Genomic DNA, 25,140 nt, shown 5'->3' on the forward strand with positions numbered 1-25,140 from the left:
TCGAATAACGTTAAGCGTTTCGTGACAAAATGATTCCCCCTTTCAGTCTCTAATAGTAGGGGGAACCCCCTAACACTGTCGGGAAGTTTCGCTTTTGACGTTTTAAAGGTTAAAACGCCCTTCTTTCCAAGCAAATATACTTCGATAGCTGCACTGAGATATATCCAAAGTCTTGCACTTACGGTTGGTAAAATGACCGCGGCGGAAAAAACTTAAACCACTTTTCGCAATGTCTCTATTTGAGGTAAAAGAGCAGTAAGCAGTTCAACGGAATATTTATGGAACAATTATCGGCCTGAAATAACATTACGTGACTTCCGTTTCCAGTTTCTCAAAAGTAGGGGAACCCCCTCACCTGAGAGGTCAAACCTTGCGTACATCTGAGCGAGTTCATTTCGATAGTTGCCGTTGGATATTTCCATAGTCTTTCAAACGGAACTTTTGCTGTGGGTTTATTGTGTCAGATTTTCTCTTTTGACTTGTTGTTAACGCTGGTAACCGAAAGTAAAAGGACTCGGAAGAGCTGAGGTAAGATTTTGTTTGTAATAGATGCGATTCTTAAAATAATTTCGCCTTCCCGATAACTTAGCGCCACAAACGTAGGTTCAGATAAGCAAATTATTTCGATAGCTGTAGTTAGATGTTTCCAAGATCCTCTATATAGGACTGATGGACGAAACTTAAAAAGAAACGCCGTGGGTGAGATTTTGGCTGTAGTAGGACGAGTAGATTTGATTGGTTTGTCACTCCCGTTAACTCAGTGACATATACATAGTTGCAGTTACAGATACTCGCAAATTCATAACATTACGTCGATTGACAAAACCCTTCTATGAACAAATCTATGAATTGCGGTGTTAAGTCAGCTAACGATGAAGGGCGGGCCACTGGAAAGAAAAAATGTTTTACTGGAAAAAATATTGTACGCTAAAGAGTCGGGAAGGTAGATCGCATTCGACAACGCTATCATGGTCAGGATAAGTTTTAATTTATGCAAGGTCAAGTTAATCGCAATCGTCTTTAGAGCGAAGAAAATCGCAAATGAAAAACAAATTTAGTTGTGTCTTTTGCCATCAGTCCTAACGTATCAAACCTTGTGTTCATTGCACATGTACTTTGCATAACACTAGAATAAACAGGAATATAGGCGAGACAATATTACTTTTTCGGGTTCCTGACCATTTACTCTTGCAGATAAAAACAGAAATTAGCGCGACTAGAAGTTGAAGAAATATTGATTGGACACTTAACTTCTCAAGTTTAGAATCTACAAGTAAAGCTGGAAAAGCTATTCATTGAGTTAAATCTCAAACATTTATGCTCTGTCAATGCAAATGTCTTCTTTTTAAAATATTGTGTTGTGTAAAGTAAAGATATGCTTGTAGTGTAGTTTGCAGTTTTGTCAATGGTTATCTTACGCATCAGTGGCTAAGCAGCCAAAGTGGACCGACACAAAAAAGGTTTTTGTATCCATAACGTAGTTTTGATGACGAAAATGTTCAGATGAGGCCTAATGACTTATCATGAAACAACTCCTTGCATTGAACTTATTTCTTGAGAGCACGGCATACACTTGGGCGTTATGGATTTTAGGAATTAGGGGAACCGAACACCTTCTGACATTGACCTTTCTTTATTAAACTGTGGAAAATTTACTGTCTGTAAATTCATTTTGTACAGTTTTCTTCTTGTAACCTTGCCCATTTGTTTAGGAATTATAAACACCTTTTTGATCAGTTATTAACTCCAGATGGCAGCATCAGTCTGTAACTGTCAATCATGAACCAGCGCCTACTTGTAAACCAAATATGAATGAAATGGCCCATGCAGAAATGTAAAGCTCTTTTCACAATGTTTCTATTTGAAGTAAAATTGTAGTAAGCAGTTCATGGGGGAATATTTACCTAACAATTATCCGGCTGGAAGAACGTCACATGACGAAAGGATTTCCGCTTTTAGTTTCTAAATGTAGGGGAACCCCCTAACTTGAGAGGTCAAACCTCGTGTGCGTCTGAGCGAGTTCATTTCGATAGTTGCAGTTGAATATTTGCATGGTCCTGCAAAACGGAAGTTTTGGTGTGTGTTTATTGTAATGTATTATTCGGAAAAGAGTCGAGGACGTTGATCGCATTCAACAACTGTAATTCGGTAAGAATATATTTTAATTTATGCAGGGTCAAGTTAATCGCAATCGTCTATAGAGCGTGGGAAACCGCACATGAATAACAAATTTTGTTTAGTTCAGATCAAATCTTGAGTTCATTGCACCCTTAGGGCAGAGTTCAAAGAACACTGCCAACTAAACCAAGTTAAAAAGTTTTCCTTTCCAGTCTCGCAAAAATGACAGTAGTAGTAGTACTTTTCTTCAAACTCGGTAAAAACTCTTCAGTAAAAAGAAAAGCGTCCCAGTCTATCTATTTACAATATTACCTTGGTTAAAACTATTAACCATTCGAGCGAGGCCTTTTGACGAAACAAGGAACTGTTTTTACATTTTATTTAATAAGCAATAAGCTTACAAAAGAAAATTTTCAAAAATTTCTGATTTTTGTGAAGGAATGCGTGACGTTATGAGTTCCGGTCTCAGTTTCTAATGGAGGGGAACCCGCTTTTTCTCACTTTGGGGGAAATTTCCCTGTTAAGCTTGAGATGTTCAAACTTCCAGAGCGTTTGAGAAAGCACACTGTAGTGCTTGTAAATGGATCCTTTCAAGCGAGGTTACATGTCATATTCCCTTCTGTTAGGCTTTTATAAGAACACTTTTAAGTAACACATGGTTCAATATAAGGCGAGGATCTGGTTGCAGGGGAGGCGTTTATGGCCTTCGAACTCAGCTGATCTGTATACGTTGTTACAAATACCGCCACGAATCTATCGTTAAGTAATTCCAGTAACATGTCTTAAAATTTACCTAAGTTTTTGTCAGCAGTTTTCTTTAGGTTTATATTATTTTGCATTCTATATTCCGGCTTTGAGCCTTGCTAAGAAGATTTTTATAATGAATAGGTGACGTCGTCAGGTCTCCTTTAGGGTCTTATGAGCGAGGAGAGACCCCAAGCCCCGAAGAATTTCGCTTTTACACTTGGAAGGTGAAAAATTCCGATGCGCCACTCTACCTACACTTTTAAAGCTGTAGCACAATGCAGAGGAGAGAAGTTAAACAGTATTTCTTTTCAGTTTCATGGCAACTCGATCTCGATCTTTTTTCGATAGACCGTTGATACACGGGATGGCGTTACACGTCCCATAAAATCCTCTGCGCGAAAGCGGCTAACAAGTGAACCTTTCCTATTAAGAATCTTTCAGAAAGCGAATCTTGGAATCTTTTTCCTTTTCTGGTTAAAAATCAATCTGTCGTGCCCAGGTTAGAGCTTAAACTCAAAAGTTAATTTGACGAACTCTTTGAGAAAAGAGTATTTTTGAAAGTATTTGTGAAACGTTCCCCACATTTAAAAATTACTGGTGCACGTGCGTTATCCAGGGGAACCATAAAGTCAGTTACTTTATTGAGAATATATTAAAATCATATGTGTGCACTGCAGTTTTAAGTACTGTATATTTAAGCGATCCTCGCAGTAATGAACGCTACTTAGCAGCACCAAAAATAGGGCCTGAAAATGCAGGCCTGCACGGGATTTGAACCCATGACTTCTGTGATACCAATGCAGTACCCTACCAACTGAGCTAACAAGTCAACTGGAAGCTGGTCGTTATGTTGGTTCCCATGAAACTCGTGAAGTGATGAGTCAATAACTGAGAATATATGAAACTCATATATGTGCACTGCGGTTTTCAGAAATGTATATGAAAGCAATCCTCGCAGTTAGGAATATTGGAATTTTTCACGAGCCGTACAGGCCTGATTCTTCTTTTCAGGAAAATGTTTTGGTATCTTAAACATGATTGAATCTTGGGCTGTTATAATCATATTTGTCAACCGTTGGTCAGATTGTGGTTGATTGGTGTTGCTGTTAAGCACTAAAAGAGCGTGTGCCTTTTCTATAGGTTGACAAGTCATGTAACTCTTCTAGCGCTAAGTCGCCAAGTGGGTTCTGTTTACGCCCAATAAGAGAGGTAAGTTGTGGCTCATACTCCATGTTACCAGGTTAGATAAATGACAATAGTCTTAATTCCCCAAATGCACTCCTTGAGTTTTCTTTCTCTGGGAATCTCATTTTCCATGAAAGCCTTGAAGTTTCTTTGAGAAACTATTGTGGCATCCTCAATTGTCTTATTTGTTAATTAAGATATACTCTCTGAAACTAATCAGATATAAATATTAAAATTTTGATTTCTTTTTAGGATAGCCCCAGATTATTATTGGTATCAGCGTAGTATATCCAACTGAGGAGGATCGAACCAATAGTTGATAGTACAAAGTTAAAATTTGGTTCTTTTGCTGCAATGGCGGAAGGTGGTCATGTGAACATTAATGATGGGAAATCTACAGACGGTAAGAGAGAAAACAGATTACAATTGATTGTTTTTTTTTTTTTTTTTGTAAAGTTTCCTAAAATTATCATTTCCAGATTGTAGCTTGAGATAAACAGTGTTGGACGGTTTCGCTAAAGCATGATGAAAAATGAAAGTAGAATCACTTGGGAAATACTCATTGAATTTCTTGTTTGTTGAACTGTAAAGGTTTTAACATGAACGTAATGCTTTGTTTCTAGCCACAGAGAAACGTAAGGTCAGATCTGGTGACTTGAAAATAAATTTAGCAGATGATTTTCAGGCAGGTACGGAAACTAGACTTATTTGTATGGTTAATTGCCTTGTTACAGTGTCGAGTTCTCAAACCAAAAGCAAATTTATTTCCACGCCAAATTTGTAGTAGTGAGAGAATACTTTAGAAGTAGTAACCAACTGCTGATAACTTCTTTGGTTTGTTTTTGGGAGTGTGCGGAAGATTGAATTCAATCCCTTTCAGCTTATAAAGAGTGCTGTTTATCCTCTTCTTGTCCTCGGGCGCATAAAGTCATGCACAAGGAACCACCAGTGCGAACGTTTTTCGCTCTTTTCCTCAGTGCCTCTCACCAAGTTATTGCCACCGTCTGCATCTCCTTTTCTATATTCCCTACCTAGTTCTCTTGTTTTTCCTTTCACTCCCGTCTTGATTGGTTTCCAGTATATTTTGTTGAAAAGATCGATTTGAATATGGGATGTCTGCTTAATAAAATAGCTAGTCGGTTCTGTGGCACAAGACTGGAAATCATTATTATTCAGCGTACCTTTTAAAAAAATACTATTTCTCCGCAAACTACATTTTAGTTATAGCATCGATGAAAAAAGATGTGTGAAACACTTAAGATAGAGTTTGACCACTTTTCCACTGAACACCTGGATTTATGTTGGTTTAAATCATCTTGCCAATGCTATTCAATGTTGGAAAAACGTTCCATCGTATTTGGTGTGCCATCGAATGAAAATGGCAAAGTTGGTTTTGAAACTGTTGGTTGAAACAAAGTTCACCTTAACCTTGTTCTAAAACGTTGCACCACAGAGCCTATAGATATTTAGCTAAGATATTATGGCTAAAATATATGATAACCTCGATATTTGACTGAATATTTCTCAGAAGCAATCGACGTTCAGGCTGAGTTACCGTCAGACAGTACATCACAATTTGATGATGCTAATTTAAAAGGTAAGAATGATAAACAGAATATATACAACATACTCAGTATGGTGCCCAAATAGCCAAATTAATTAGAATTCCACATCCTCATCACCCTCATTATCAGAGGGAGATGCTAAGGGACTTGGACCGACTAACGATCATTTAACAGGAAAGGCGTAGAACACTTTTTTTTGTCAAAAACACAACTTTAACTTTTAAAAGCTAGGTCAAACTACAGCTCTCCAAAATACATTAATGAACTGTATATCTCGAAAAGATAGCTTTTGCATCCCTCTTGAACTATGATGTGTATTATAGATGTTTGCTGCTTTTCTGTTAGCGATAGCAGAGGTGTACTTGAAGGAAGGTGATAACGAGTACAGCAAAGGAGAGGCCGACAACGCGGTACACTTCTATACGGAGGGACTGCAAGTGAATTGCAAAGACATCCAAGTCAATGCTGTGCTCTATAGCAACAGGGCAGCAGCTCATTTGCTTTTGGGTAAGAATTGATCATTCGTTCCTAATATACCAGACCTGCATTCACAAGGATTCAATACAATAGGTTACAGTTCCGGTTGTGTGCGTGAAGGAACGCGTTCTTTGCGAGTCGAATTACGCAGCCTCAATAAAGGTAACATGATGGGAAACCTAACCAATTTAGGGAGTAGTGCCAGAGGAAGTATAAGTCAGACAGGTCCGATGGATGTGATTGGGAGGTAAGTTTAGTAAAGTACTGACTTACACAAGTCCATTGCATGGCTCTGTCACCAGCTTCACGCTTACTGGCCGTACTGCCCCAATCAATTAGTATACCGCTGGACTAACAGATAGTGTGTCGTATATCCGTTATAACCAATGGTAGGAGGTGAGCCTTTAACTATTGGATCAAAACAAACTGCCAACATGATATACGTAGACAAACTGTTCGGAACTCGCATCACATCCTCCCGTAAGATAAAGTCAGGTAATAAAAATTTATCGCCGACTTGGCAAGCTTGGTGTGTCCAATGAGCGATGTGGAAATGATTATGCCCGTTCCAAAGGATAGAGGATTGTACTTAACGTACTCACTCGAGAATATTTTCTTAGGTAATTATCAAGAAGCATTGGATGATGCAACAGTTTCCGTTCAGTTGGAACCAACTTTTATTAAAGCCATAGAAACCGGTAAGTTCTTTGCATTTCCTAAGGTATACAGAAGTTTTTTTCGTTTTTATTATCTATTACTTATGACTGTGGGGTTGTACTACAAGCCAAGTGACCATGCAGGCAAAAAGTTAGTGCTAAGAGTCAACATTGTCTTATTAAACCGTTAAACAATCCAATTGTATTGGTTTCAATTTCAACTTTAATTGTGATGGATCCCTTTGAGTCTATAGGTAATCACATGATTACGAGTGAAATTTGGGATAAATCTGCGCGAGTAAATTGTTCAAAGGCTAACAAAGCCCGTAGGGCGCGTGGAGTTTGTAGTCTTCAAAAAATTCACGAGTGCTGGTTTATCACAAACGGTTTATAAGGAAAGGTGATGCCAACAATCACTGTGCTGAACATCATCGACTTACTGGTCCGGTTTTTGTTACATTTCTTTACTGGCGTGTATTTCCTACTCGGTCTGGAGTCTTAATTTTATTTTGACCACTTTCATAATTAGAGAGTACCGTAGTTGACTATAAAAGTACAACTTATGAGTGTTTTTTAGTATATGCAATGGGTAGAATAATAATCATTAATTATTAACTACAATTATAATTGTAAATATCCAATTTCCTCTTTTTAAGGGGCCAGTGCATGTGTCCAGCTTCACTTCTATCAAGAAGCCATCGACTGGTGTCAGAAAGGATTGACAGTATCCTTTGACGAATTAGTAATTAACAATTATTCCACGAGCGCGCGTTGGATATAAGATGATAGATAGCCAACCAGGCGCGTAGCGCCGAGTTGGCTATAATCATCTCTTATCCAACAAGCGCGAGTGGAATAGTTGTTTTATTAAAAACATTAAATTAAATTATTAAATTTTATTAAATTTTTAGCTCCCTTTTAATTTAACCGGAGACGTACGCTTGCCATATTTGTAGATTATGGTATATTGGCTGATATACCATAATGGCTAAGCCAATAAAAAGTCTTGAATTGCATTATCCAATGATCTAGTTTTTAATAAAAGGTCATATTGCAGATGGAGATTTACTCAGTTACCTGAGTCAAAAAGTGTAAAGTAGACGGTTCGCATATGATGTTGAATGCGATGAGTATAAAGACGCAGGTTATACAGTAACTTGTATTTTAGACGGTATACATGTCTGACAACATATTCCGCTTGAGTGTCATTGTCAGAGAAAACCAAGCAATGCCAAAAGATGGGGGTTGGCCGATTTTCCTGAAACTCGCACCATTTAAAACCTATCTGATAAGATTGAGATTCGTGGTATTTAGACGAATGTCAAGCTTTTCACTCCGGAGATTGACCACCTCTCCACTTTTGCCCCTTGGGCCCGTAAAATCACTCGAAAAAGGTCAACTTGGGAGTGTTATAAATAAATCTTCCCAACACATCTGGTATGCAGTACTTTTCTTTTTTTAAGCTTATCTACCGCATTTTAACATGATGGGTGCTTTAAAACAAATTTTAAGTCAAATGACTGTTTTTCCAAAGCTTTGTAATCTTGGCAGGTAGCTTGTGCCTAGCCACATAACGGATTTCTGGGATTTTGAAATCATTTTTTTTTCAAAATTGCGGTTATTTCTTTTTTTTTATTCTGTACCATTTCATAACAATCCGTACCCTTTTTTATCAATAACAATAATTTATTGATAGGCACAAGAGACTCCTTTGACGCAATTTCTGTTTAAAAATGTCCAAAATCGCTTTTTAATTTTTCCCCGCGAAATTAAATTACGCGGAAATTGTACACAGTAAATGACATTGCAGCATGCAAGCACTTTTTTCCGGTGATGTAAAGTATCATATGATCAATATCTAATTCGTATAAATAAACCGAAATATCATCCAAAGTTGTATGACACAGACGTATCCCAATTCACGATTTAGATCCTTTTTACTTAAAGTGCACCTACACCCAAAAAATTTTTTTCGCTTAACGAAGTAAGCTTATTTTTTTGAGTATTTCTGCGCAAAAATTTTTTTATTTGCTCAAATCTTCAATTTTCTATGCCCAGTCAAAATACGGAAAATCAGCCGCCATCTTGCCCCACGACCGAGTTTAAAGAGGAATGGCTCTAGTGGATAATGTGACGTCAAATCGAGAACACGAAAGTCTGCATTTCACACATTTTCACTTGTTTGGGAAGGTTGTAGTCGATAATTGTCCGAAAATATGTCGACTAAGTGTGTTGTAGAAGGATGTAGCAACGTGCGAAATTTGCAAGAGGATATCGCGCTTCATACATTCTTCATACAACACACCTAGTCGGCATATTTCGGACAATATCGACGAAAATCTTCCCAAACAAGTGAAAATGTGTGAGATGCAGACTTTGGTGTTCTCGATTTGACGTCACTTTACCCGCTAGAGCCATTCTTCTTTAAACTCGGTCGTGGGGCAAGATGGCGGCCGATTTTCCGTATTTTGACTGGGCATAGAAAATTAAAGATTTGAGCAAATTAAAAAATTTTTGCACAGAAATACTCCATACTCCAAAAAATAAGCTTATTTCGTTAAGAGAAAAAAAATTTGGGTTTAGGTGCACTTTAACTCCTTGCGCCATTTCTTTTGTTAAAGAAATGGAACAATCTTGTCTTCGTTACATAGAGTGTACTAAATCACGTAAACATTCTGCACTGAGAAGAAGTTAGAAAGACGTTAGGCAATATGCACTTTTAAAAATTAGTCTTTTTAGTAGTCATATCTTTCTCAAGTGACCCTATTACAAAATGAAATGGGAAAAATGTCCTAGAACAGTTATAAACTGTATATGGATACGTCGATCGCGGCTGTCAACACTTAACTACTTATAAGTACCATTTATACAAATTTAACATGCTTATTTTTGATATGAGCAAGACTTAGTGTAAGCATTAAGTGGCTCGGTGCAGGCCCGTTTTCTTGAATAGCTACTGGCTGTTTGCAGCTCTAACGCCGTGCAGGTCTCCCTCAACTGTGCTACCTTCAGTGAACTGAGCTTTCCGGCGTGTAAAAGTGCGCAAACGTTTACTGCTCCGACCTGAATAGGGTGTTCAGAACTTTCCATATCCTTGTGCACTTCTTGGCGTATCGCCTGAATCGAGTCCTCTGATTGAAGGGCTTCAAGGTCTTCATCTGCAAACTCTTCCTCTTGGTTCTCATCATGGTTTTTCGCGCTGTATCGCGGACGTTCGTGAAAAAAAGTTGCTTATTTGTTGGGCGGTCCTCCATTCCTCCGGCTTAAATTGTAGCTTTCTACTACCATCCCTAACACAGTTCATCTCTCTGGCCACTTGAACTGGATCGGCCTCTTGCCCCACAGCAGCACCTTGGCTGAATCTCTGTATAAGAAAGATCTTTACTTTCTCTTCCATTCTTGGAACCCTCTTAGTCGTTTTCAGAGCCCAGCCCTCACTCCGACATTCCATGGTTTTTGAAAGTCCTGCTTCCTCAAAACCAATGCGTTGTGTTTCCCCTATCGCCACATGTACCTCTGTAACTCGGCTGGCCTACTTCTTTCTTGCTGTGTCCTAAACGGACTCACAATCAGCTGCACACACATGTTTACCGGCGTCCATGTGGACCCCCGCCTCCTGCTGAGTCTTGAATGTCAGCACACAGATGCTCTCATAGCAAAAACAGATTTCGCCTCTTAGAGTTGGCGTATGGCTTACTGAACCAAGGTTGGTGCTACGTGGACTGAACTTCAGAACTTTCGAACCAGTTTCGCCCTGTGAAACAACTTCTAAGTAACTATAAGACAAAAATCTGCCAGGCCCCATCGTTGAATGCTCGCTAAACGCGTATTCCTTTCTTCTTAAAATAAAAGTTATTTAGGAGATTGATGCCTTGTATTTTGTTAACAGTACTTTCTTTGGTGGGGTCTACTTGAACAACAGCTGCCCTGACTCCTTTTACCCCTCCATTCGACTCGAGCGCCGTCTTCATGTCTTCTGTAGTGATGACCCATCGTCGTACATGTGCCTTCATTTGTGCCGTCTTTCGATCTCAAATGTCTTTTCCTGACGAAGGCTCTGAGGAATTATAACGCAGTACCTTTACACTGGTTCATTGATTAATGAGTGGAAAACTGAGAAAAAGGAATCCGCTATGGTAACAACCTGCCGAACGAATAATCAATGATGTGTCGAAAGTTAAATCCAGGTAATAGTAGTGTATAACTTATGTGTTCTTCTATTTATTGTCATGTGCGGTTTCTGTTTCTTTATTGTATCTCATACTGTCATTTCTGCTTTACTGATTTAATATCTAGTTTCTGTTTCTTGTATATTTATTGAATCTTTTGTGGAGCCGAATTTTATTTTAGATGTCTTAGCGTCCACACACTACCCGCCGAGACTAGCTCTGCCATTTGTGGGTAGTGTGTCATTATGCTAAGTGTTATGTCATGTCTGATTACAATAAAATACAGTACAATATAATACAATACCTGCGTTATCAGATCTCAGATAGGCGTTCTCAATCTGGGGTGACTCTTCACGGTTTTCAGGAGATGTTCTATAATAGAGGATACAGCGAAGATGTTCTGCGTGCAGTTATCAAATATATGAACAAAGCATTCAACTTGAAATGTCTGCACCTGCTTCGTGATCAGAGCGCTCACATGCCAACTGCGGCCTCTTTTTCCGAAGAACTCACCCATCCGCTCTCTGTAACGTTGTGGGAAGTATTTCATGGCCCAGTCCATCACGACTAAACATAATTTCAAATCAAGCTGATGAAGAACATATTGTTTTCCCTCTTCTTGTTTTACAGTGTGAAGCAAATGCGTCTACCAATCCCGGATAGACATCATGCATAGTTCGCATTCGGGGCTTAACTGCCATCTCTGCCCTTTTGAAATTTTAACACGTTTATCTCAGATTCAATTTCCTTGAAAAGTTCCTCAAAGGACTCGCATTTCTTACAGTTGATGTCATGTTCGTGCTCATATGTACCCTGCCAGTTGGTGTGACTTGAGTCACTCAATGCATATTTATTGCGGTGATCAACACAGGTTTCCTCTCGGCCAACGTGAGAATGGTTTTGTTTAGTATCTGCCTTTTCATTTGCTGTTCTTCAGTTTCATCAGACAATATGCTGATTTCCGCCTCTGGAACGCTTTGTTGGGATGATTGGGACGATGTCGTACAACGCTCTTCCACATCATCTGATGTTAACAAAACGTACTTATCTTCTTCCAGATGTGGCTGTGCAAAGACATCTGCTTCAACAGCTAGCCCAACTACACACTGAAATTTTTAAAAACAAAAGGAATATTTACTATAATCTAATTGTTTCTTTATTTTGTGACGAGGTTCCTGTGGATGTAAGGATACAGAAAACCCGCTGTCAATAAACTGAATCTTCCAAAATGTATATTTCTGTTATCCAAACTGACCCCTCAGTCCTTTAATAGTTCGGCTGATAACAGAAAAGTATGCAAGATGAAGGAGTGAAAGCTGTCTCGGTTCTATCGATCCCAGCATGCATTTTATGCTTTATTATCTTTCAGCTATATATCGTGGGCAGGTAAAATAGCCTTTTGAGTGTCGCCTGACCTGTTGGCAGTTTCTTCATCGCGCAGTCGGTAATGCTTTCTTCGACATTAGCTAAAACAAAAAATGTCACAAAACATAAGATCTCTGCAGAATTTATTTCATCCAGTTGACGTATATAGTACATGTACATAAAGGGAGCTTAGTTGACAATAAAAGAAATATATTTTGTATTCTCAGTTTTTCCACTTTAGGTATGATTTGTTCACTCCTCTACTGGTTACAGGGTTTTCAGTCCGATTTTTACTGTACTTAAGGAGACTTTTACATCTGTTTCCTTGTAGCTACAGAAATGGTGCATTAATTTAGCATGTCACAGTAACCAAAATTTAACTACCGTATATATCTAAAGGTGACCCAGTTTTACCTTTAAAGTTCTACTTTTTAATGATTTGAAATAAACGTAAAGTTTGATTGAAGTTTAACTCTGGGTATCTTAATCCTCAAGATCACAGAATGCATCGGAAGTAAACAAATTGAAGAAAGGGGAAAAAAAAAAAAGAATCACAGATAGCAAAAACGAAAAGAAGGCCGGACTTTATCTTTGTAGTATGAGTATTATCCAGGGCCACAAGTAGATGATTGCAGTACTTTTTTCCTTAATCTCAACACGGATGATCGTTGTATACAGCGCTAGTTCCTGACCCTCCTACCGAGGGCACCTTTCCATTTTATTGAGGTTCGTGTAGGATTACACTTGGAAAAGCACCTTGGCCAAATGTGAACAGAATGCATTGACTTGGGCCTCGTCAGGAAAAAAATTATGAAAGAAACGTGTGATTATGACTGTGAATCAAGCAATTTTGCCATGTGGAAATCGTCACCAAATTGAAATAGCACACTAATTACTTTTTGCAGTGAAATATACCCATACCTGGTATGGTTTTTGCTAGTGATAAAATCTTACTGAAACGATTTGAGAATATTTTTCGTGGCCAACACCGTTATATGAAGAGTAAAAATACAGTCTTCCCACAATAAAGATTAATAGATGGATGTCTTTTTGTATCTTTAGTCAACACGTAGTTTGTGGAAAAAGATTGAAATGTTCCACAACAAATTCGTCACGGTTTATACTGAGTGTTTATATCATTAACGTCACGATAAAAACACGGCGCAATTATAGAAATGTCTACGGAACAAAACAAAACTTCCTGTATAAAGGCAAATCTACGCAAGTTCAAATCGCCCTTGACACAAAAGCTCGCCAACCTCACTGGTATGTTTCGCGTTTGTAAAATTATATCTAGTACGGCTTTTGGGTCGACTATAGGTTGGACGTTCTTAAACTCGTAACAGTGTGATGTTAAATGCAAATTAAGCCATAAACACTAAAAGAATCTTTGGCATGATATTCAAGTAAATTTTACTTACCAGATCCTATAGACCACTTTCATAAATGGCTGCCGGATTGATATTCTTTTGTTTAAATTTAAATTAGCCCTTCTGGCCTCGTTCTCCAGTGCAGAATTCAAAAGAATACATTATCTCAAGCGAGGCCAGAAGGGCTAATTTGAATTTAAACAAAAAAATATTAATCCGGCAACCATTTATGAAAGTGGTCTATTGGTACTACAATATTATGTGAAACAAATATTTCCTTTGATAACGTGAAATTGACACGACGTGGGTCCTTTACTTGTTTACGTTGACCTTCTTGCAATGGTTAGAAACTTCAATCTAGTCCAAAAAACGAAAAACGATTTTTTTGGCCTCTGAAGGTGGGAAGTAACCTTAAGTCAAACCATAACTGACAATGTAAAATACACAGTTTACGTTCATGACCAGGCAATAATCCGTAGCTCTTATCCCGAAAGCATTTTCGCAGGAAATATTCATGTAATTTCTGGCAGGTAAGCTGTGTTCATGCGTATATTTTTTAGACATTATGAGCTTCAAATTAATTGTAAGTACAGTATTGAAGTTTCCTTGTTCTTAGACTGAATTATATGAAAACAAAATGATTAAAAATGCAGTTTCATTAAAAAGTAGAATATTTTATAAGTGATCAATTTTGGCAGAAAAATAGCCCTAAGGGCAACCTTGAACCTTTTTAAGAAATAATTGTGTCAAAGGAGTTTCTTGTGCCTATCAATAAATCCTTGGTAGTGATTGGGAAAGGTATGGACCGTTGTAAAATGGTATTGAATAGGAAATAAAAACCCGCACTTTAAAAAAAAATTGTTTTAAAGCACCCATAATGTTAAGAATGAGGTAGATAAGCCTCTTAAAAGCTGATTTACCGTAAGTTCGTCGGGAATATACATTTTCAGTACCGCAAAGTTTGCCTTTTGTCGAGTGATTTAACGGACCCTCAGCGCCAAAAAGTAGAGGGGTGGTCAATCTCGGGAGTGAAAAGCCTGACTTTCGTCTAAATACCACAAATCTTAATCTTACATCGTACAGCATCAACCTTATTTTTTAATTTTTAAAAAAAAATTTAAATATAGACTAGTAAGCGTTCGTCTAACTGTCGTAGACTTCTTCAGGGAGTTTTACAAGTATAAACGCCTGTATTTATCAGCCAAAGTTACAGGGGCCGATGAGTGTAAAGGCTTAACCGGACTTACGAACAGGAACAGGCGAAGTTGTGAAAATTTTAACATGTGTAAAGCCTGGTTTACATATAATCGCAGACGATCGAAGGTGATCGCACAATCGCTGAAACCACTCAACCGAAGATCGCGAATCGCTTGTTCAGGATCGCAACCTGTCGCAGCGATCGATCATCGACGTCAAGGACGCTGAACTTTTAATAGGTGTTAACATTCTGCTTCTGTTGTCTCTACTTCAACGGAGATTCGCTGCTAGGTCGAAGAAGAAATGTTGCTTCTGGGTGCGGAACGTCTTAAAGCGATTGAACAAACAATCGTATTTTCTAATTTCTTCCATAGACTGTTCCGTGTCAATTTCACCTTCCATCTTGTCAAAACACCGTGTGATACACGAGTAAAGCTTGATAAACAATCGGTTGTCACGGCATCATGCCGCTTGCAGTGCTGTATGCTGGAAAACATAGCATTATGGGACACATTTCAATCGCATGATCAGAGAACTTTGTTCACATTGATCGCACTCGATCGGAGACGATCGCAATCGATCGCACGAATAGAACGTGGTTCTATTCCCGCGATCGCGATCGCACACGATCGCAGAGCTGTTCATATATAATCGCAGACGATCGCTGGCGATCGAGTGCTATCGTCTGCGATCATATGTGAACCAGGCTTAAGGCAAGGTGAGAAAAATATTTTGGGGGCCACAGTTGTAGCTAAAACCCTGGCCCCCAAAAAGCTTACTTACATAGATTAGCTATTGTCACAGTTTTCTTGTAACACACAGTACAATATAAGTCTGGCAGAATATTACTGATAACCTTCTTAATACGGGCATGACTGCAGTTGAACGAAGTCTTGACGACAGGAGTCCTGCGTGGCCGAGATCTATGTTTAGGTGGCCGGGAGATCCATTTCTCCCTGTCATGGTAACGCATACCGTGAAACAGCGGCAGTAAAAACTTAAATGGATAGCCTCTAAGTCGCAGTCGCTTCCAAAACTGATCCCTAGTCTCGAAGAAAGACTTAAAGGAAGAACTGTTTCTAGCATATCTCATAAGCTCCCCTTTTATAAAAGCTTTCTTGTTGCTAGAGGGGTGAAACGACTCGAATGGTATGTAGAGACATTTGTTAAGAGCCTTCTGATACGTAGAAAATTGTAGCATGCTTGGGAAATTATCCTTAAACAGACAAATATCTAGAAAAAAAAGGCTACTGTCGCTAATAGAATGTGTAAGCTTGATTCGATCATTTTTGGTATTAAGAGCACCAAGAAATTTCAGGAGGGTATCCCTGGGTCCACACCAAATGGCAAAAATGTCATCAATGAAAGCCTGTAGAGCACGAGAAATTGAGAGTACTGTTCCACAATATCTTTTTCGTGGAAATACATAAAGCGTTTGCGACTGTGACGGCAAAAGGAGTGCCCATAGCAATACCAAACATTTGGTGAAAAATATCCGGACTGAATTCAGATGATAAATAGTTATTGTCAAATACAATTCTGGCAAGCTCAGTCAGTAGTGGAGTTTCGGGAGCCCTTGCTTCGCCAAGGAGCAAGTCGAGAGCCACAAAGGCTTTTTTAGTGTCTACGTTGGGATGTAACGATGCAAAATTCGCTGTGAGAAGAAGACAGCTTGATTTAGGCTAGACTGTGCTCTCAAGTAATTGAATAAGCTCACAAGACTTCCTAAGGACCGTAGGCAAATGTATAACGGGCTTAATAAGCTCGTCAACAAAAATACTAATTGGCCTAGTGATATATGAATGGGAAGCAGCAATTGGTCTCCCCATCATGGGGTCTTTATGAACTTTAGGGATGATGTAGAACTTAGCCGGGTTTATAAAATTATCGAAACTACGCAAAAGCGAGCAACATTAGCGGATATAAATCTGCTGTAAATAGACATGAGCCTTTCGCGAGAATCAATTACATAAGTACGATTAGCATACCAATCCTGTTGCGTGACTTTGCGGTATGACACCTCGTCATGCAAATGTCTGAGTATCTCCGCTTCAACGCAGTCCGTTGACAGAAGAGCTGGTCCAGGGTTTTTATCCGTGGGCAGAATTTTAATGCCGGGATTGGATTTCAACTCGTGGAGGTCTTCTCGCTCTTGCTTCGAGAGATTGTTTCTCCAGTGCGGCTTTTCAGCCGTGATGCTCTTTTGTAACTCTTTGCGAAGCGCGTAGAGTTTGTCTTTAAGATGTGGGTTTTCCCTTAATGGAATCCAGCCAGTTGGAACGTACAATCTGGGATTGAAATCACTGCTTTGAGGTTGTTTGGAAAACTTATCTTGGAGGCAAACTCTTCGGCAAAGTCTTGAATTTGCTGGTCGGACTGAGGAACAGTCGGAGGTCGCAGGGAAGGTCTGAACTTCAGGCCTAGGCCCAGAACTTTGGAGTGCCGCTTAGTCAGCTCAACAAAGGTAAAGTTGTGGATTTCCAAGTTTCGTGGAAGCAGGTCAAATAGTGGTCGATTTGCCATCTTAAATAACCATCTCTGGAGTGTAGAACGTCTGTCTATTTTACGTGGCTTGAACCTTTGCCTCGGGCGTTTTTTGACGGCGTTCGAGAATTGTTAGAACTTGATCTTGACCTCTGGCGTTGGTTGGCCTTTCGGTGTTCGGGTCGGCTTTTCCGCGGGCACTGATTTTTTATCATTGCGCTTGGCACCGGTTTTAGTATTTTGCTTTCCATGAGGACCGGAGTGGACGATAGATACTTTGCGCTGTCGACTTGTGTCGACTCGGTTTGTTGTGCCAGAGGAAGACGGAGTTCGTTTCGAACGATCTCTCGGATCGAAGTTTCCGAAGGCGCGAAACCCTCGCTAATGTCCATGTGAACAAGACTTTTATGTTTTTCCTTGCGGTCAATCTCCGCTTGAAGAGCTTGAGAAGCTCTAGAGACTGCACTGTCTTTAGAAAGCTCTTCTGCGAAGGCTGAAGCGGCGACACAGAGGCTGCTAACCTGATCTTCCGAAATATCGGTTTTCCGGAGCTCAACCTTCCATCGCGCAATCGTCCCTTCGGTATTTGCAGTAGTGGAACGAACGGCCTCCTGATGGACTTTCACCTCAGCGCAGAGATGATCTTTAGCAGCTTCCAACAGCTTCAATTCTGCCTCGCGAACAATGTCGTCAAATATGGCTTGAAGCTCGTCAACATTATGTCCTTTGGCTTCTTGGATTTTCTCTATCCTAAGACCAGATGGAGTAGTGCCTTGGCCCGCGTGAGTCTTTAGCAATTTGATTCTAGCTTGGAGAGAGGAGTAGGCTTTCTCGGCATCTGCTCGCATTCAAACTGTCCTTTGGAGGATGGTTTCGATAGTGGGGTCGAGTCTGGAGTAACTGCTTACTGGACGTGGTAGCTCTGGATCAAACAAGGCTGAAGATCGGCGGCGTTTTGGTCCGGAGCGACTGTCACCAGTTTTGTTCGCCATGTGGCTTCTTCTAGTATTGACTTGAACAATTTTTTAAACATAGACTAGTGAGCAGCACTTCTGCGAACAGTAGTTGTAAAACTTATTTTGTTTTCCGACGCGTTTCGTCTAACTGTCGTAGACTTCTCCAGAACTAAAACCGTGGCCCCCAAACTATTTTTCTCACCTTGCCTTACACGTGTTAACTTTTTCACAGATTTTTCCCAACTTCCCCCGTTCCTGTTCGGAAGTCCGGCCAAGCCTTTACGGTCATCGGCCCCTGTAACTTTGGCTTATAAATACAGGCGTTTAGTTATACCTGTAAGATTCCCTGAAGAAGTCTACGACAGTTAGACTAAACGCGTCTGAAAATAAAAGAAGTTTTACAACTATTGTTCGCAGAAGTACTGCTCACTAGTCTATATTTAAAAAAAATTAATTAAAAACATGTACATCTCATTTACCAAGCTTTAATAAAACCTCACTTTGATTACTGTGACATTGTTTGGGGTAGCTGAGGGAAAACGCTACAGGAAAAACTGCGGAATAGAGCAGCCCGTATGTTGATATTCTCTAACTATAATGCTGATGCAACTGAGATACTCGAGCTTTTAGGGTGGAAAAATCTTGCACGCTAGTTGGAAAGTCATAAAGCCATCGTGATGTATAGATGTCTGCACGGGCTAGCTCCAGCGTATCTGTATTCAAAGTTTACGTGGCGTGACTCTGCTTATGACCTCAGGGACTGAAAGTAAGCTCAATGTTCCCTTGCCGTGCACTAATTATTACAGAAAAAGCTTTGGCTACAATGGTGCCACATTATGGAACAGTCTACCATGCAATATAAGGAACACAGAGTCTCTAGGGGTATTTAAGGTTACTGTGCACCTTTAGGGGTGTCCCGCGTGCAAGCAATGTAGCGCGTCTGGTTTAAACTATAGATATCTAAACCCCATATCAAATTAAAGCTTATAGGACTGGCTATCAGACTATACCAAAATTTTTCTAAAGAATTAATTGTCTAATTTTTTCACGACTCATAAATGCGAGCGCCCGAATCACCTTTTAAGAGCTACAAGTCAAAGGGAATTTGTTCAATTGCTCTCAAATTTTGACAGTCGCTAGTTTTACATATAAACAACAAAAACGATTGTTCGAATATTTTATTTCTAAATACAATTTTTTCAAGAGCGATTTTTGTACGATCACTCCACATTTTTTTAATCCTATTTCAAAAATGTTCTGTAACTTTTCACTGAAATTGAATATGGCAAATCGCAAACACCTTTTTTAGTGCTTTGGCCCCGGAAACGGTGGAACACATTACATAAGCAAAAAAAAATTCGCGTTGACATGTTTTTAGTGTAATAGAAAAATCCGAGCCCCAGATGGGACTTGAACCCACGACCCTCCGTGATCTAGTCGGATGCTCTAACCACTGAGCTACTGGAGACTCTATGGTGAGCAAGGGTCAATTTGTGGGCCTAGACTGGAACCGCATCGCGCGGCTACACAGCCAAGTATTGGTAAGCACCTGTGAAACTCACTAACAGCATCACGCTGTCACATTAAGGCATATCAAGATGCGGCCAACCAACCTCCAAAGTGAGCTACTACTGCTTTGACATGTAACGTTCAAAAGGTGATTCGGGCACTCGCATTTAGAGGTTGTGAAAAATTCGACATTAATTTTTATCAAAACTTTTGGTATAGTCTGCAGCTGATAGCCAGTCCTATGAGCTTTAATTTGATACTGGAGTTTAGATATCTACAGTTTAAAGCAGACGCGCTACATCGCTTGCACGCGAGACACCCCTAAAGGTGCACGGTAACCTTAAACGTAAGATCAACGACATTCTTCAAGTCTAACGCACAGCATTTACGGAAAACAGCTTTTAGTATTATAGTATGCAGTTTGAATTTTAAATATCTTGAAGGATATAGCGGTGCTGAAAGCGCCGCTGTTACCGCTGCTGCTGCTTCTACTACTACTGCCATTACCACTACTAGTGATAGAAGTAGTACAAGTTGAAATAGTTCTGGTTTTATTACTTTTAGCTCTCGTGGCTTCTTTTAATTCCAACAGGATGAATGGTAGAATGAGCCTGGTTAAGTTTGTTTTCATTGTGCAAAAGAAAATGAACCCAAACCCCTTTTATGAGACAATTCTTTGACTCGAACTTGTAAAGATTGAGAACAACAAGATGTTACTTGATTTGTGGACTCAATGTGTAAGTGAGCAAACTGATGGAACAGATGAATCAGGAACGAAACAAGAAGTAAAGATTAGCCATGAAAAATACAACGCAAAAAGCGAGGTTAGTGGACAGTTACGACATTAAAATTTCATTGAAAGCAAGAAGTAACATGGAAAAAGACGTTTCATTGATGGGATTCCATGCAAGAGGACCAGTTCGATGTTTCCATAGACATAAGAAAGCAGTTCTTACGTCTATGATGTCTGGAGTGTGTTTATAATCTATAACATTTTGGCAGCTGTATTTTACAGAAGTCATTAGCCGTGCGCTGTTCTCTTATTAGTTTTTACTCTGAGCTATTGACTATTTAAAATGATTGAATTAAATTATGGAATTTTCTTAGACCCTAAAGTTAAGTTTACGCTTAGCTTCAAAGATATTATCATTCATAAACCTCGAGGGACGATGACTGTGCAAAAGCAGTTTTCGTCTTGAAAATATTCAAAGAGAAATTTCCTCACCTACCAGCTGAGGGGTTGGTATAATAAATCGAGTTCAACCATATAGGCGCACAAGTCTGGCTCCTATGGTTGGCCATTAGAAAAAGGAAATTGAGGATACGTAGGCCAAGAGGTACAAAGGTAACTGAATGATTTGAACATTTCCAACTTCAAACCATAGGAGAAACAAAGCAACAAACACCTACCTCAAACAGCTGTCCAAAGGGTCCTCCTCTATGCTATTGCAGTGGGGGACGAAGCTTTAAAAGGAAAGTGTTACTGCAATCTCGAATGTGATTATCAGCGGCTAGGAGATTTCAAAAGAGCCATCCAGTATCATGAACGTCATCTAAAAATTGCCAAAGAAGTGGGAGACAAGGCTGGAGAGGGAAAGAGTTACTGTAATCTCGGCAATGCTTATCACAGCCTAGGAGATTTCGAAAGAGCCATCCAGTATCATGAACGTCATCTAAAAATTGCCAAAGAAGTGGGAGACAAGGCTGGAGAGGGAATGAGTTATGGTAATCTCGGCAATGCTTATGACAGCCTAGGAGATTTCGAAAGAGCCATCCAGTATCATGAACGTGATCTAAAAATTGCCAAAGAAGTGGGAGACAAGGCTGGAGAGGGAAAGAGTTACGGTAATCTCGGCAATGCTTATGACAGCCTAGGAGATTTCGAAAGAGCCATCCAGTATCATGAACGTCATCTAAAAATTGCCAAAGAAGTGGGAGACAAGGCTGGAGAGGGAATGAGTTACGGTAATCTCGGCAATGCTTATCACAGCGTAGGAGATTTCGAAAGAGCCATCCAGTATCATGAACGTCATCTAAAAATTGCCAAAGAAGTGGGAGACAAGGCTGGAGAGGGAAAGAGTTACGGTAATCTCGGCAATGCTTATGACAGCCTAGGAGATTTCGAAAGAGCCATCCAGTATCATGAACGTCATCTAAAAATTGCCAAAGAAGTGGGAGACAAGGCTGGAGAGGGAAAGACTTACGGTAATCTTGGCAATGCTTATAACAGCCTAGGAGATTTCGAAAGAGCCATCCAGTATCATGAACGTGATCTAAAAATTGCCAAAGAAGTGGGAGACAAGGCTGGAGAGGGAAAGAGCTACGGTAATCTCGGCAATGCTTATCACAGCCAAGGACATTTCGAAAGAGCCATCCAGTATCATGAACGTCGTCTAAAAATTGCCAAAGAAGTGGGAGACAAGGCTGGAGAGGGAAAGAGTTACTGTAATCTCGGCAATGCTTATCGAAGCCTAGGAGATTTCGAAAGAGCCATGCAGTATCATGAACGTGATCTAAAAATTGCCAAAGAAGTGGGAGACAAGGCGGGAGAGGGAATGAGTTACTGTAATCTCGGCAATGCTTATTACAGCCTAGGAGATTTCGAAAGAGCCATCCAGTATCACGAACGTCATCTAAAAATTGCCAAAGAAGTGGGAGACAAGGCTGGAGAGGGAAAGAGTTACGGTAATCTCGGCAATGCTTATGACAGCCTAGGAGATTTCGAAAGAGCCATCCAGTATCATGAACGTGATCTAAAAATTGCCAAAGAAGTGGGAGACAAGGCTGGAGAGGGAGAGAGTTACTCTAATCTCGGCAATGCTTATGACAGCCTAGGAGATTTCGAAAGAGCCATCCAGTATCATGAACGTCATCTAAAAATTGCCAAAGAAGTGGGAGACAAGGCTGGAGAGGGAAAGAGCTACTGTAATCTCGGCAATGCTTATGAGAGCCTAGGAGATTTCGAAAGAGCCATCCAGTATCATGAACGTCATCTAAAAATTGCCAAAGAAGTGGGAGACAAGGCTGGAGAGGGAAAGAGTTACGGTAATCTCGGCAATGCTTATGACAGCCTAGGAGATTTCGAAAGAGCCATCCAGTATCATGAACGTGATCTAAAAATTGCCAAAGATGTGGGAGACAAGGCTGGAGAGGGAAAGAGCTACGGTAATCTCGGCAATGCTTATTACAGCCTAGGAGATTTCGAAAGAGCCATCCAGTATTATGAACGTCATCTAAAAATTGCCAAAGATGTGGGAGACAAGGTTGGAGAGGGAAAGAGCTACGGTAATCTCGGCAATGCTTATTACAGGCTAGGAGATTTCGAAAGAGCCATGCAGTATCATGAACGTCATCTAAAAATTGCCAAAGAAGTGGGAGACAAGGCTGGAGAGGCCACGAGCTACAACAATCTTGGCCATAATTATTGGAGGTTGGGCGACCTAGAAAGAGCTGCCAACCTCTTTCATTCTTGTGTGGTAATCTGTGATGCTATCCGAGCTAGTTTACGTTTGAAAGATGATTGGAAGATTAGCTACCGCAACATGCAAAGGAACGCATATAATTCTTTGTGGCGTGTTCATTTAAAACAAAATCAAGTTTTGGATGCACTTCTATTTGCTGAACAAGGACGTGCACAGGCGCTCAATGACCTTATTTGCTTTAATTATGGGGCGGGAGAGACACAACTTCGGCCTCGCACACCACCCACTTGTGATTTCGATGTTCTTGCAGGCGGTGCTCCATCAAATACAGTTTTTATGGCGGTAGATGATACGGAACGCAAGATATACTATTGGTTTGTTAAGAGCGCTCAAGATATGCAATTGAGAAGTATTGAGATAAGTAATTATGACCTCTTCAAAGACGCCAATACTTTTATTGAATGCTTAGTAAACACAGTGTCAAGAGAGTATAAAAGGGGTGTTATTAAATGCGAAAATCGTTCTCTCGATGAGCCCTGCAATGAGGAATCGATGAAGAAAAGGTCAGGTCATGCTGATATCTTTCCTAAATGCTCACCGAACACAGCTTTACGGAGGTTGTATGACGTTATCATTGAGCCGATTGCTGATCTCATCAATGGCAATCAAATTATCTTTGTTCCTGATAGCTCGTTGTGGTTAGTCCCTTTTGCAGCATTAATAAATTCTGAGTCAAACTATCTCTGTGACTCTTTTCGAGTTCGAACGATTCCATCTCTGACTACTCTGAGGTTGATTAACGATTACCCAGACGACTTCCACAGTAACAAGGGTGCTTTACTCGTGGGTGATCCATGTCTGGAGGAGGTTCTTCTCAAGGGGAAGAAGCTCCATCAACTGCCATGTGCAAGAAAAGAAGTAGCGATGATCGGGAGAATCCTTGGCGCTGATCCTCTTATTGGCGAAGAAGCCAAAAAAGATGAGGTATTGAGACGACTTCCCTCTGTTGCGTTGGTGCACTTTGCAGCACATGGCCGAATGGAAACAGGCGAAATTGTTTTAGCGCCACGAAGTGCCTGCTCATCACAGCACTTTAAAGAGGAGGATTATCTTCTAACGATGAAGGATGTGTTCGATACTCGCATACGAGCCAGACTGGTTGTGCTGAGTTGTTGTCACAGTGCTCGTGGAGAGATTAAGGCCGAGGGAGTGGTTGGAATTGCAAGAGCGTTTTTAGGTGCAGGTGCTCGCTCTGTTCTTGTGTCGTTGTGGGCGATTGATGACGAGGCTACTCTTAAGTTTATGAAATATTTCTATGAAGAACTGGTCACTGGGAAGCTGGCCAGTGAAGCTCTTAACCAAGCTATGAAGAACATGAAAGAGTCTGGAAAGTTCAGCGAGGTGAAGTACTGGGCACCCTTCGTACTCATTGGGGACGACATCAGACTTGAATTAAATTAACGATAACAGTCTTGGATATTGTCGAAAGTAAGTAGGTCAATATTAATTAATGATGTATTTTAAAGTAAGCCCAGAGCATGTTTGTATGAAGGTAGGTGTAGACTTCAACCAAGAGATGATTTTTAAAAAAATAAAATTTATTCCACGTTCACTTTCAAGTGGAAAGTCACCCACGTTTGAATCTTTTAGTAAGTTATCTTGCCACGGTATATGTTTATGCCAGTCAGTTTTAGTGAGAGAGCAGGTAACTGGAATGGCTCTTATGTCTTCAAAGATGATATGTTTTTAGTTACGGAATCACAACGTACAATTTGAAATGAGCCGCGAAATGATATCCAAGTTTAATGGAAGACTTTAACCAGAACGCCTCCAAGGTTGTTCAATGATAACGTAATGACACGAGATGAATTTCAGTTTGTGTTCAATGTATATCAAAATGAGTCAATGGAAAATGGGCTC

At 40.0% G+C, this 25,140-nt stretch overlaps 1 protein-coding gene and 2 long non-coding RNA genes across 9 annotated transcripts in view; 2 read left to right on the forward strand and 1 right to left on the reverse strand.

Moving 5' to 3' along the window:
- The window catches only part of LOC148738197 (uncharacterized), a 33,361-nt gene that overhangs the window by 6,519 nt on the left and 1,702 nt on the right, over window positions 1-25,140 (forward strand). For 3 of the 7 annotated variants that reach the window (XR_015996988.1, XM_088750177.1, XM_088750175.1), the window contains exons 2-10: window positions 4,006-4,074; window positions 4,303-4,453; window positions 4,674-4,739; window positions 5,579-5,647; window positions 5,961-6,122; window positions 6,713-6,790; window positions 7,405-7,472; window positions 20,494-20,622; window positions 21,184-24,708. Coding sequence is in view for 6 of the 7 variants with exons in the window: in XM_088750177.1 (XP_088606303.1) it covers window positions 4,405-4,453; window positions 4,674-4,739; window positions 5,579-5,647; window positions 5,961-6,122; window positions 6,713-6,790; window positions 7,405-7,472; window positions 20,494-20,622; window positions 21,184-24,681 (4,119 nt within the window). In the remaining variant the exon portion in view is untranslated. Of the gene's footprint in view, window positions 1-369; window positions 529-4,005; window positions 4,075-4,302; window positions 4,454-4,673; window positions 4,740-5,578; window positions 5,648-5,960; window positions 6,123-6,712; window positions 6,791-7,404; window positions 7,473-20,493; window positions 20,623-21,183; window positions 24,709-25,140 lie in introns of those variants that run through there. The other 4 variants (XM_088750176.1, XM_088750178.1, XM_088750179.1 and 1 more) reach the window with 4 other exon arrangements.
- Window positions 8,367-9,422, reverse strand: LOC148738198 (uncharacterized). The gene is made up of 2 exons (XR_015997026.1): window positions 9,338-9,422; window positions 8,367-8,688 (listed from the first exon to the last, which is right to left on the reverse strand). It is a non-coding gene; the product is annotated as an uncharacterized LOC148738198 (long non-coding RNA).
- On the forward strand, window positions 9,906-12,748 carry LOC148738199 (uncharacterized). The gene is made up of 2 exons (XR_015997023.1): window positions 9,906-10,935; window positions 11,282-12,748. It is a non-coding gene; the product is annotated as an uncharacterized LOC148738199 (long non-coding RNA).

The sequence above is a fragment of the Stylophora pistillata genome, chromosome 2 (assembly GCF_964205215.1).
Source record: "Stylophora pistillata chromosome 2, jaStyPist1.2, whole genome shotgun sequence".
Taxonomy (NCBI): domain Eukaryota; kingdom Metazoa; phylum Cnidaria; class Anthozoa; order Scleractinia; family Pocilloporidae; genus Stylophora; species Stylophora pistillata.